The 14323-nt window shown below is 31.7% G+C and overlaps 1 protein-coding gene across 7 annotated transcripts in view; it reads left to right on the top strand.

Annotated features, from left to right (window-relative positions):
• Nucleotides 1-14323, top strand: part of LOC127701062 (neurogenic locus notch homolog protein 1-like) — an 85358-nt gene that overhangs the window by 9417 nt on the left and 61618 nt on the right. The window contains exon 12 of one of the 7 annotated variants that reach the window (XM_052204848.1): nucleotides 455-809. The exons of the other annotated variants lie outside the window; for them this stretch is intronic. Coding sequence (XP_052060808.1) covers nucleotides 455-511 — 57 coding nt within the window. The 3' untranslated portion in view covers nucleotides 512-809. Of the gene's footprint in view, nucleotides 1-454; nucleotides 810-14323 lie in introns of those variants that run through there. 7 annotated transcript variants of the gene reach the window in all.

Here is a 14323-nt window from a genome sequence, read left to right as displayed (position 1 = left end):
CTATAGATATATAACAAGAAATATAATCATATAAGAATAAAACTGGCAAATTTAAAAAAAAAACAGTAACAAGTTAATACCGATAAAGCATCTACAGATCAGCAAAAAGTATGTACTGATAAACATATGTCTATTCTGTCAAGATTACTACATATCCCCGGTACTCAACAAGTTATGAACGCAACAAAGATTACGGAAGATTTGCCATCAACTCAAATTTAATAAATGATTAGACAACAAAAACATTAGATATTGCCAGTATTACTTTCGAAGCTTACATTGGAACACACCAAAATGTTTCATAGAAATAAATTTTAAATACTGATGACTGTTTACAAAATCAGGTAATAATGAAATAGAAAGAACGAAATACAACTTTTTGAGGAAAAATGCTATATTATTATAACTATTGGTGAAAGAAGTCAAAGAATAATTTTACAATGTTTGTTTTCAGAATCCTTGCCAGCTTACACCGTCACCAATCATTCCAGTTTTCGGTACTGCCCCATAAGTGGTTGACAGATTTGTAATAAGATAATTGTCATTATAAAAACCGGCATGACATTTTTTGTAGTATATATTGTTCATGATATATTTTTAGAAGTGTTTATCTTAATGTTGTTCCGTTTATTTCTGAAATATTGTGACACTTGCATGTTAGAAAAGTGATAATGTGTAGTTTTATTGACTTATAAAAGTATTCATTTTTAACTGTCCTCAAGTATCATTTGTTCATTTAGTTTTTTATATCGTTTTGCTTACAATGTTATTATCATCACTGCATTGATTTTCAATAAATATAAATATCATATTTGTGTTGTTGTGTAAATCATAAATAATAGTTACCAATAGTTTTATTTATGTATTTACTTTATATATTATAATTAACCTATATATATATATATATTAATAGCAATTATATATTAATATATTAATTGTCGAAATCCGGATATATTGTACAAAAATACTTTGCACCTTTTGTTTGCGGTATACCATCTTTTCCGCAAGTTTATTGTTTTCTGTTTGGTATTAAATGTATAATTAAGATCCATTTATTACACCGTGTGGACCGTTTATTTGGCAATCGCCAATGGCAGTCAGCAGGGTTTAAGAACATTTGTTGTTCGACCTGTTAGTCAAATGCTTTTTGTTAAAATATACTTTTTCACTTTTTTGATCTTTTGGAAAATGTTGTTTGTGCTGTATTTAGACCCCTCTAACTAGAAATTTGTTTTGCATGCACACGTATAATAATTGGGGTTTTTATCCAACGCAATCATAGGTTTGAACGTTGTTTTCAATTTAGACTTGTTTATACTTTTTCGTTTGGGCTTGTATTATATTTGCCTTCGGGTTTATATGATCCGTTCATCCTATTTTGACTCATCAAAATTAAAGAGTCTATCCTAAATTGAAGTAAATTATATGGCCTTCCAAATACCGTTTCGATTCCTAACATCACTGAAGAGACATTAATTGTCGAAATCCGGATATGGTGTACAAAAATTCTTTGCACCTTTTGTTTGCGGTATACCATCTTTTCCGCAAGTTTATTGTTTTCTGTTTGGTATTAAATGTATAATTAAGATCCATTTATTACACCGGGTGATCCGTTCATTTGGCAATCGCCAATGGCAGGCAGCAGGGTTTAAGATCATTTGTTCTTCGACCTGTTAGTCAAATGCTTTTTGTTAAAATATACTTTTTCACTTTTTTGATCTTTTGTGTTGTTTGTGCTGTATTTAGACCCCTCTAACAAGAAATTTGTTTTGCATGCACACGTATAAAAATTGGGGTTTTTATCCAACGCAATCATAGGTTTGAACGTTGTTTTCAATTTAGACTTGTTTATACTTTTTCGTTTGGGCTTGTATTATATTTGCCTTCGGGTTTATATGATCCGTTCATCCTATTTTGACTCATCAAAATTAAAGAGTCTATCCTAAATTGAGGTAAATTATATGTCCTTCCAAATACCGTTTCGATTCCTAACATCACTGAAGAGACATTAATTGTCGAAATCCGGATATGGTGTACAAAAATTCTTTGCACCTTTTGTTTGCGGTATACCATCTTTTCCGCAAGTTTATTGTTTTCTGTTTGGTATTAAATGTATAATAAAGATCCATTTATTACACCGGGTGATCCGTTTATTTGGCAATCGCCAATGGCAGTCAGCAGGGTTTAAGAACATTTGTTGTTCGACCTGTTAGTCAAATGCTTTTTGTTAAAATATACTTTTTCACTTTTTTGATCTTTTGTGTTGTTTGTGCTGTATTTAGACCCCTCTAACAAGAAATTTGTTTTGCATGCACACGTATAAAAATTGGGGTTTTTATCCAACGCAATCATAGGTTTGAACGTTGTTTTCAATTTAGACTTGTTTATACTTTTTCGTTTGGGCTTGTATTATATTTGCCTTCGGGTTTATATGATCCGTTCATCCTATTTTGACTCATCAAAATTAAAGAGTCTATCCTAAATTGAAGTAAATTATATGGCCTTCCAAATACCGTTTCGATTCCTAACATCACTGAAGAGACATTAATTGTCGAAATCCGGATATGGTGTACACAAATTCTTTGCACCTTTTGTTTGCGGTATACCATCTTTTCCGCAAGTTTATTGTTTTCTGTTTGGTATTAAATGTATAATTAAGATCCATTTATTACACCGGGTGGTCCGTTTATTTGGCAATCGCCAATGGCAGTCAGCAGGGTTTAAGAACATTTGTTGTTCGAACTGTTAGTCAAATGCTTTTTGTTAAAATATACTTTTTCACTTTTTTGATCTTTTGGAAAATGTTGTTTGTGCTGTATTTAGACCCCTCTAACAAGAAATTTGTTTTGCATGCACACGTATAAAAATTGGGGTTTTTATCCAACGCAATCATAGGTTTGAACGTTGTTTTCAATTTAGACTTGTTTATACTTTTTCGTTTGGGCTTGTATTATATTTGCCTTCGGGTTTATATGATCCGTTCATCCTATTTTGACTCATCAAAATTAAAGAGTCTATCCTAAATTGAAGTAAATTATATGGCCTTCCAAATACCGTTTCGATTCCTAACATCACTGAAGAGACATTAATTGTCGAAATCCGGATATGGTGTACACAAATTCTTTGCACCTTTTGTTTGCGGTATACCATCTTTTCCGCAAGTTTATTGTTTTCTGTTTGGTATTAAATGTATAATTAAGATCCATTTATTACACCGGGTGATCCGTTTATTTGGCAATCGCCAATGGCAGTCAGCAGGTGTTAAGAACATTTGCTGTTCGACCTGTTAGTCAAATGCTTTTTGTTAAAATATACTTTTTCACTTTTTTGATCTTTTGGAAAATGTTGTTTGTGCTGTATTTAGACCCCTCTAACAAGAAATTTGTTTTGCATGCACACGTATAAAAATTGCGGTTTTTATCCAACGCAATCATAGGTTTGAACGTTGTTTTCAATTTAGACTTGTTTGTACTTTTTCGTTTGGGCTTGTATTATATTTGCCTTCGGGTTTATATGATCCGTTCATCCTATTTTGACTCATCAAAATTAAAGAGTCTATCCTAAATTGAGGTAAATTATATGGCCTTCCAAATACCGTTTCGATTCCTAACATCACTGAAGAGACATTAATTGTCGAAATCCGGATATGGTGTACAAAAATTCTTACAGTTCTGTTCAAGACTGATAGAATTTTTGACTGAAGAATAGAAAAAGTCATGTGGTTCATTTTTATCCAATAAGCAAAGCTCATTCTTAACTGATATGAAATGAATTTGAATATTGAGAAGAATGGGGAATAAATACTTGCAAATGATAGTGATTGTTTTGAAAATTCAATTGAATCATAGTTATTTTGTACCATGACCATTTCGTACCATATGGAAGATTATAATGTATACCTTATGGGAGATAATAATGTATACCATATGGGAGATTATAATGTATACCATTTTGTACCATATATAAGATTATATAATTATAAGGTTTAGCATTTGCTATGGAAAGAGTTCTATATGGCACCCCACAGACTAAACTGTAATACCGGTACATCATTGTGTTGTTTTAGTATGGTGGTGGTGCCATATGAAACTGTTACGAAGACTATCTTCAGAGAAAGATGTCTATTGGTCGTTCAAATTTCTCAAAATTTAAAAACCACAGCAAGTTCTTTGATTCGTCACACAGGTGCTAATTCTTATGCAAACAGTCAAATTTGTGGCTTCTTTCATGAATGATTTTAATAACAGACAACTACATTTCTGTGAACATGCATATTTTCTAAAAGCAAAATGTATTTTGTTCAATGGATTATTGTTTAAGTAAGCTTTAAATTAATGATTCTTTGATGTGAGGTAATAATTTGTGATCAATGATGTTGAGATATGAATTATGAATATGGTGTATGATAAGGTGTACTAAAATTTTATTATGAATAATTATATCAGTAATGGAGAATTCAAAATCTAGTGTTGGTACCTTAGAGTGTTTTTTAACATTCCAAGAAAAGTGAGATACATACATGTTTTGTATTAAAAATAACAAGGGACTTGGGCCTATATCACCCATCTACACCCCACTGTATCAGACTATGCCAAAATACACTTGCTTTCTAATTGTATGTTTCAACTATATTAATTGATACTCATTATAAAATCATGTTTACACTGCACCAAAATATTCTTGATATCGACCATATTGCATACATCTTCAAATCTTCAAATACTTTTTTTCCAAATAAAGCTATTCAAACACACAACACTTAGCAGTTACTTCAGTGCATGAGCAATAAACCCAAACATCACAACCTTTTCACACATTTTATGAGTATTATATCACTCACTTTAGTTATTGTCTGACTGTGGACCTAATTATCAAATTATTCTACTTTGCAACAACTTAACAAAACTCACCATACCAAGTCCAAAGGAAGAACAAATTAATTAAATTATAGCATGTACAATAAATTGATTAAACTATGACAAGACGTTCTCGTCAGAACTATGTTTAAACCATTTTTCGAAAAATTTACACACTGAGAATTAAACAAAAAACACACTGAGATTAAAAAACCTAAAAACACACACTGAGAATTAAAAATTACACACTGAGATTTCATAAAAACGCACTGAAATTGCAAAAAATGAAAAACACACAAACACACTGAGAATTGAAAATTACACACTGAGAATTAAAAATTACACACTGAGAATTGAAAATTACACAATGAGATTTCAGAAAGACATACTGAGACGAAATAAACTGAAAAACACACACTGAGAATTTGAAGTTACACACTGAGAATTTAAAATTACACACTGAGATTAGTGCGCACTTTTTATGCGCACATATTTAATTAGCATACTTAATCTGAATCTATTACATTCTTAAAACAACTAGGGGACAGAACTCGTTAGTTTCAATTTGGCGCTAAATGTTTTATAAAAAAATTTAAAAATACAACGTATAGAAAAACTACGTTATTAAAGACCAATAGAACAAGAAAAATACCCACTTACTCTCATTATAAAATATGACCAAATGGTGAAAAACTTTATTAAAATTATAAGAAAACATTGGAACAATCTGCAAAAATACAAAGAATGCAGTGAATTTTTTTCCCAAGTGCCTATTTTAGCATATTATAAACGTAACAAAAATATAAAAGATTACTTTGCAAAATCAGGGTAACAATTGAAAGACTTTTGAAAAGGGACCATGCTTAAACAGTTTTAAGCAAAAAATCCCGATATACTGTTAGTAATAATCTGAATTATAGGAAACAAACTTATGCAAATGTTATACATAAAAAGAAGTTGCTTTGACAAATTGAAATGTTATTGTAATAACACCAGCCAGATATGTCTGATAAGGGAGATAACTCAATACCTTTAAATTGTTCATAAATGGTAAATCTTTTGTTACTTTTTAATACTTCAGCATTATATGGTAACATTTTTGTTTTGAGTTGATGAACTGTAATGTTATGTCAAACAACATGGTTACAAACTATGTTGTACATGATGTTTTTAAACACGTAAATGGGAAACCTCAAATGGTCCATAAAGTTCTGTGTGAACTTGGTGGTGTAACTCCACAAGCTATAATAGTTGGAAGCATTTATAACAAAGCTAAGCGAGTTGTTCATCTAGTAAGAAAATTGAAGAACTGCCGAAACAATGACAGATTACAAAAGTATTTGCAAGCCGATTTTGTATTTCCCAAGAGAGTTTTGAAAAGAAAAGTAGATGACAATGATGAAGAAATGAGAGAAGATTGCAATAAGTTAAGAAATACCATTAAAGTACATGAGACGTCAAATATGAAATTAAGGGCAATTAATGTTTCACGGCTTAATCAAAATATTAAAAGACTTCAAAAATTTTGAGACAACATAATACTATAGCACTGTTAAAACAAAGGTTCAATGATTTATTAGATAGGAAAAAACATCATGAAAAGGCAACACAATGCAATATTTCCAAAAGCATAATTAAAAACTTGGAAGATGAATTAGATATACTGAAGTCGGAATATCGAAATGATGATAATAACAATGTTAAAGATGATTTGATACAAACTAGACTAGAAAGTAATAGGAAACCATTTAACGATAAAATCCGCCAAATATACTATAATTTCATAAGCCGTGGAATAGGTCTACAGCATTTTGCTCCATTGATTAAATGTGTTTTTAATTTATTAAATATGTTAATTGGCGATTAACCCTCCAAGACAACTGCAAGCAATTTAACCGCTGAATTAGGTTGATTGCAAAACAACATATAGGTGAAGAAATTTATAATGCAGCAAATATTACAATGCACCGCGATGCAACTACAAAATTAGGCCGACATTATTATGGTGTACAAATTACCAATGAAAATCACCAGACATTTACTACAGGATTAAAAGAGGTAAAAGGTGGGAAAGCTACAACATATGTTGAATGTACCAAAAAAATGCTTCAAGAAGTAACACTATTTTCCGAACCTCTGGATCCTCCTAACATTTTTGGCAAAGTTAAAAATTTCATGACTGACCGCAGTGCAACTGAAAATAAAGTGAATAAAAGTTTGGCAACAGATATTTCAGCTTCATCACCAACTTACACAGTCCAGTCGTTTAAATGTGCAGTGCATCCATCACTACAATTTTCTGAAGTATGCGAAAAAGAAATTTCCAAAATAGAATCTGATTTTAAAGTTAATATTCAACATGAAAAACCATTGTTTGATACGATTTTTATCAAAACTGTTTTTTAAGGATGGATCTGGTGACCCTCTTTTCACCAAGATATATTTGAAGAAGCATCATGGAATTTTTGATGTACCAATATTGAACTTTAGAGGAAATCGTTTCAACATGTTTTTTTCATAATACAAGAGGAACTTTTTATTTGGCTCAATATTTGGTTAAATATTTTAAAACATCTAAAAGTACATTGAATTATACACAAAGTTTTATTTTAGCCGCACTTCAAAACAACGTAATATTATGCATTTGCAGAGCTTTAGGAATTTTGTGTCAAACTTTAACAGAACCGTATTGGACTATACATGTAGCTGGTAACAACGAATTTTTGGCAATAAATATTGGACCTACATATAACAGGACCAGGACCAGGACCACAGCTACCTTTGAAACCAGAATCTACCTACCTTTTTGATTGCTCTTCGTCTTTTAACAAGAATACCATTTTAATTTTAAAAGTCTTTGCTTGTTCGTTACGCATGAAATGTCATTCTCTTTTTAAAGATTTTTTGCCTGAAGGAATTTATTTTGAACCGTCTGAATTTTTAAGTGAAAACATTAAATCTTGTCCACCAAATAACATTTGCGTTTAAAGGCTTTTTGCTCATCTGAACAACAAATTACGTACAGGTTTAAATTGCATGCCAGAAACTATTGAAGGTTCTATAATGTATGGACAAAATCAAACCCAAAATTGGTTGAGTTCAAAATCTGAAAATGAGCAACACAAAATTATTGCCAATGTTAGATCTGAGCGAAAAAACGTAACGAATGAGGCAAAAGAAAATCGACAACAACTGTACGAGGAAAGAGTTCAAATAATTGACAACAAAATTAAGGAAAAAAAAAGATAATGAGGACAAGAAGTTAAAAAAAAGGAAACGGTCATGAACATTATCACTATTTTAGGAATTTGGCAAATCTTAAATGAAATAAAATTACAACTGGAACCATTAAAAACAAAGAAAGAACAAATTTTGGCCTTAAAAAATCAACTTCAAATACATAAGGAAACAATGGAAGTAAACAGCGGTGATAAACATCTTTTAAACAGAAGTACTAAAGGAAACCAACATAACATAGAAACGCTCACCAACAATTTGCTACAATTACTCAAAATAAGAAGCGAGAAAATGGATCTATTTCAAGACCCTGATAGCTTTGTTGGAAAATTGATAACACATGTATGGACAGATGATGAGTCAAATATTGACACTAAATACATTGGGAAGATTATGTCCTTCAATAATGACACATTTAAGGTGTTTGCTATTTTTGACTTGACAGTTCATTACCTGAAAACATTTTCCATTATCCTCCAGTCTTTCCTTGGTTTAAGAAAAACTCCATACTTCTACAGTATTATTGACTGTATATCTATGTTTTTGAATTTGTTGAATTCAATCTAAATTGTATTGAATAAAAGTGAGTTTAATCTCAAAAGTAATTTATTTATTTCTAATATTGGTGAATATATATATACAGATCAAAAATAGAAAACACTGTGACTGTGGTGAATGATATTATTTAAAAATTAATTTAATCAATAATTGATGCACAACACGCAGATTCTTAAACACTCCAAATGGAGCAATGTTTTAATAACAAGTAAAGCTTTGTATATCTGTTTATGTTGGGGTTTTTTTCACACATCACTTGCATATGATAACTTGCATGCAGTTGTACTAAAATTTGACAATTAAAACTTCATTATAATTTGCTTTGCTGCTTTCAATTTCAAATGCATTATTCTTAGCTATGTTTCTTGAATGCTATATATGTATAAGTGTTTATGTCTTGTTCATCATGTCTATGTGTCAACTTTTATGTTACTTGTAAATTGAACTTGTTGATCATTTTAACACTAAACTAGGCTGCTTTTACTTTCGCTTAATGCGTTAACGCTTTCCACATTTGTTATTAGGTTAAATTGATTTTCAATATGAATTGTTTTTAATAAATTTTGTATATTTCCATTTATAGATCAAATACCACGAGGAGGAAATGTATGAAAATGAGGATCAGTATGAGTTAATTATAGAAGAATTTACGAAAGATTACAGAGAAGGAAACCTATATTGTAATGGTATGTATTGTTTATTTTTTTGAATGAATGCACTAATCAATTGACAATACATGTAATATGAAAGATGAATAGTTAGTTATGACTGCTACCATTAATGTTATCTTTAGTTTAACTTTTTATAATTATTTTCAGATCAATAAAAGTATTCTGAATGTGTGGCAGTTATAGTATTTTATGAAACAGACTATAGTTTTTTGAAGGTAAGAAATATTAATTCAAAAAGAAAGAATACTCAATGTTTTCTAACAAATTACGAGATTACCTCCCTGTTCATCACACAACCCCATAGATATGATCAATCTAATCTGGATAATATACAGTTATACACTGATTGACCAATGAAAAAAGAGTTTATAAAATCCTTTGGATAGAGATAGCTTCCTGTTACATTATTTTTTTTATTTTTTTGTTGAGATCTTAAGATTTAGGTGGATAGCCTACCCCCTGCTCCCAGTTGTGTTATCGCAGATGCTTTTCATTTGTTCCGTGATTATCTAGATTTAAAAGCTGTTTTGGCTTCCGAGCAAGACAATTTATCACGTAAATTTAAAGAAGAAGTCGGTATCAAATTCAAGAAAGAAGGGAACAGTATTCAATATCATTTCAACGATGAACTTATGACCGGGCTCCATAAAATTCAAAAGGAGGGCCCCTCTTTAGATTCTCCAACTAACAGTATTGTGTCTGAGCTTATAACTAAAGTAATAGCTAGGAATAAGTCGATAAGGATGGCCGACAGCTCTGCAGGGTGCTGGACTACAGTGCGCGAATATGAGTTAAATACCATTGCTGATAACTCTGACGATGAAAAGAAGATTAGACAAGCCGAAAGTCGTGCAGTTAAGTCAATTAAAGAGAGGACCAAACCTCGCTCTTCTCCGTACAACATTAGCAACAGAGCTATCCAGTTTGCTAGACCATCTGACACTGTGCCGAATCCTGCTTATTCTCAGCCTTACAGTGGTTATTCTCAACCTCCACAGCCCTTCCGTGCAGGCTACGGTCGGCGTGAGCCGGCCCAGTATGACATGTGTCACCAGTGTTAACATTTTGGACATTGGAGCAATAACTGTCCACTTAACAGGGTCCAGACATTTCAGCACAACGCTCAAGGACAAGGCGCCCAACGATCTTAAACCGGTATTTAATGATAAGTATTTAGGTTGTGAATCATATTTTTCTGAATGGGGTAATGAAAACAGTATTAATGATTATTCTATTTTTCTTGAACAAATAAAGTTTGTTGAAAATACAGAACATAATAGCACTTTTCATGGTGTGAAGGGGAGTTTGAATAAACATATCGAATTTTGGAAAAAATATTGGCGCTAGTGATTTTGTTATTAACACTATAAAAGGCGGTTACATTATACCGTTTTTAGAGACACCTAAACAGATGCACTGTAAGGACAACAAATCTGCATTTATGAATGAGAAATTTGTTGATGAATCTATTTCTGAATTATTAGATACTGGGTGTGCTAAGTTAGTCCCTTTTAAGCCTTTCGTCGTGAATCCTTTGAGCGTAGCGCTAAATTCATCTTCAAAGCCTATGTTAATATTATATCTCAGTATTTTGAATCAAAGTGTCAGGAAAGACAAGTTCAAGTTTGAAGACTAGAAAATTGCAATACAATGTTTTGTGAATGATTACTCACTATATAAGTTTGATTTAAAATCGGGGTATCATCATTTGTCCCCAACAGCACACCTTTTTAGGGTTTTCCTGGAAACAGCAGTTTTTCTGCTTCAATGTCTTACCTTTTGGCTTATCAACAGCTCCTTTTATTTTTTCAAAATGTCTACGTGAAATGGTTAAATACTGGAGAAGAAATTCTATAAAGATAGTTTTATATCTGGACGATAGTTTTGGCATGGCTCCTACTTTTGAAGAATGTAATGAAGATGTTTTTTTGTTAGACAAGCCTTTTGTCAGCCGTGTTTTTAAAAAACGAGAAAAAATCTATTTTCACTTCTGTTCAGGAGCTATAATTTTGTTTTACTTAACTGACAGGCGTATTAATGATTTGATATGTTCCTTGTCGGATGTTTTGTTTAATTTTAACACATTGTCAGCCAGACGATTAGCCCAGGTAGTGGGAAAAATTATATCTATGTCTCCTGTAATTGGCAATATTTTAGACTTAAAACTAGATATAGTTACATGTGAATTAAAAGTAGGGTATCTTGGGATACGGTATTGAATATGGAAATACCAGTCCAAGTTACGGACGAGTTTCTGTTTTGGCTTGATAACATTGAGAGAGTTAATGTAAAAAAAGCTCTATTTTTATAGCAAATCTACGGTAATGGTGTACACAGATGCAAGTAATGTTGCTTGCGGTGCTTATACTGTAGAAGTTAATAGTAAGATTTTTCATCAAATGTGGAATCGTTCAGAAATGCAACTGAGCTCTACTTGGAGAGAAATGAAGGCAATTGAGCAGTCCCTGATTTCTTCTAAAAATGTTTTCAAAGGGAGAATATTGAAATGGTTTACAGATAACCAAAATTGTGTAAGAATTGTTAGATCTGGAAGCATGAAATTAGAGTTACAAAATTTAGCAAATTCTATATGTTCTGTTTGTTCTCAACAAGGCATATCAATCCATGTACAATAGATTCCACGTTCTAAAAACACTTTGGCTGATAATGTTAGCAAAATGGTTGATCAGGAAGATTAAGGTGTCTCCTTCGAATTTTTCAATTTTATAGATGAAATCTGGGGTCCACATAAAATCGATCGCTTTGCTAGTCATCTAAATACGAAGCTACCTCGTTACAATTTCTTGTTTTGGAATGCTACTGCTGAAGCTATCGACGCTTTTACACAAAACTAGTCTAAAGAGAACAATTGGCTTGTTCCTCCAATTTATTTGATTTTAAGAGTTATCAAACATGTTATAGCTTGCAAGGCAAATGGTACATTGATTGTCCCTAAATGGATGTCTGCAGTGTTTTGGCCATACATTTAAAAAAAAAATATGATATATCAAGATTATGTCTTGATGTTTTAGAATTTTTATGCAAGGTTCGAACGAAAAGTCTACTTTCGGTTCGGAACGTTTTAATTCGTCAGTGTTGGCAATTAGAATGAAAGCTTGATGCTATACTGTATAACACAGATTTTTGTTATAATGATCATTTGATTGATATGGTCTCAGAAGAGCATGGTCCTATAGCATTATAGTTGACATGGCTTTAAGATTGATTACAATTATTTGTGTATCCATTGTATATTCTGACATGATTGGTTGCTGTCATGGTCAGGGAAAAGCATGTTCCTACAGAAGTTCAGTTGACATGGCTTGAAGATTGTTATTTATTTTTATGTGTTATTAATTAAGCTGACATAGCCGGTTGTTGGCATGGTCAAGGAAAGCATGGTCCTATATGGAATTTAGTTGACATAGCCTATTGATTATCATCATAAATCAGTGTTCTTATTTTAATATGTATTTACAATGTATACGTTTTTCAGCTATTTTTCATACTGGTAGATGGGAAGCATTACCAAAGAATTCTTTCAACAGTCACCTTTCACAGTTGTCAACTAAGTTGCCACAGTTTTGCCTTTCGTCTAGATCAGAGAATACAACAAAAAACTACAAATATGCTTTTGAAGCTTGGACTATATGGTGTGTATTTAATGGAATTTCCTATTTACCGGGTTCTGACACTCATGTTTCATTGTATTTAATAGAATTAACTGAATCTGCTAAATCACATAGCAAGGTTAATGAAATGTTTTACGCTATTAGTTGGAATCACCGGCTCGCCGGGTTATCTGATCCATGTAAATCAGATTTAGTTTTATCTGTCAAAGAAGGTGCTCTAAGACTAATAGGTCATACTGTAAACAAAAAAGAGCCAATTACTCCGGAAATTTTGAAACGTGTTGTATTGTAATATGGCAATGAAAAGTCCTCTTTAAAAGATTTGAGAATATCATGTATGTGGTTATTGTGTTTTTCTGGTTTTTTACGTTTTTCAGAATTGTCAAATTTGAAAAGGAATAACATAACTTTTTATGACTCATATGTGAAACTTTTTCTCGAAAAGAGTAAAACAGATGTGTACAGAGAGGGTAACGATGTTCTCATTTCTAAGACTAATAACATCACTTGTCAAGTCAATATGTTACACAGATATTTAAGCTTGGCAAATATTTCTTCCAGAAGTACGGAATATATATTCCGAGGTTTAAGCTATTGTAAAAGTAACAACAGTTATGTACTTCGTAAATCAGGAAAAATGTCTTATACTTCCGCCAGAGACATTTTATTGTCCGCTCTTCATAAGTTAGGTTTAGACAAGACTAAATTTGCTCTTCAAAGTTTGAGATCTGGTGGAACTACGGCAGCTGCTGCATCAAAAATTGAAGATAGAATTGTCAAAAAACACGGTAGATGGAAGTGCAAAAGATGGCTATGTTAAAGAAAATTTAGAAGAAAGGTTGTCAGTTACAAAAAATTTTGGTGTTTAATTTAAATTAAGGTGTCCATTTTTGGCCAATTCTTTGTTTTGTTCGAAACTTTGCTGCAGTCGTCTAGGCTAGCTGTTTCCCATAGATATGTGTTTGAGTTTTTGTTCATAAATTCTTTATTTGCGTTTGAGGCCACGAATAAGAAAATAAATGTATTTATTAACAATCGATAGCACATGGGTTTGTTGTTATATTTAAAGTATTTTAGCATAACAATAAGTCACCTTAACAAAGTTAAGAGTTTAAAGTTTCTTTGTATGATAGCACGGACTGGTCATTCGCGGTAAATTAACATTGAAAATACATTTTCATAGTTTGACCATTCGAAGCTCAGTCTTAGTGCAGTAAAGTTTCCCCTCCCTCCCCCTCCCCCTTGTGAACATGTTTTGTATTAATTTATAATTATTGTAAACGCATTACGTTTTTTCTGCAGATCTTAAAAGAACATTATGTAAATATTGTTTTGTGATATGAAAAATTCTATTTCATTATTTTTCATT

This window comes from Mytilus californianus, unplaced genomic scaffold (genome assembly GCF_021869535.1).
Source record: "Mytilus californianus isolate M0D057914Y unplaced genomic scaffold, xbMytCali1.0.p SCAF_5, whole genome shotgun sequence".
Classification (NCBI taxonomy): domain Eukaryota; kingdom Metazoa; phylum Mollusca; class Bivalvia; order Mytilida; family Mytilidae; genus Mytilus; species Mytilus californianus.
Note: the sequence above shows the minus strand (reverse complement) of the source record. Positions and strands in the feature narration are given on the sequence as shown.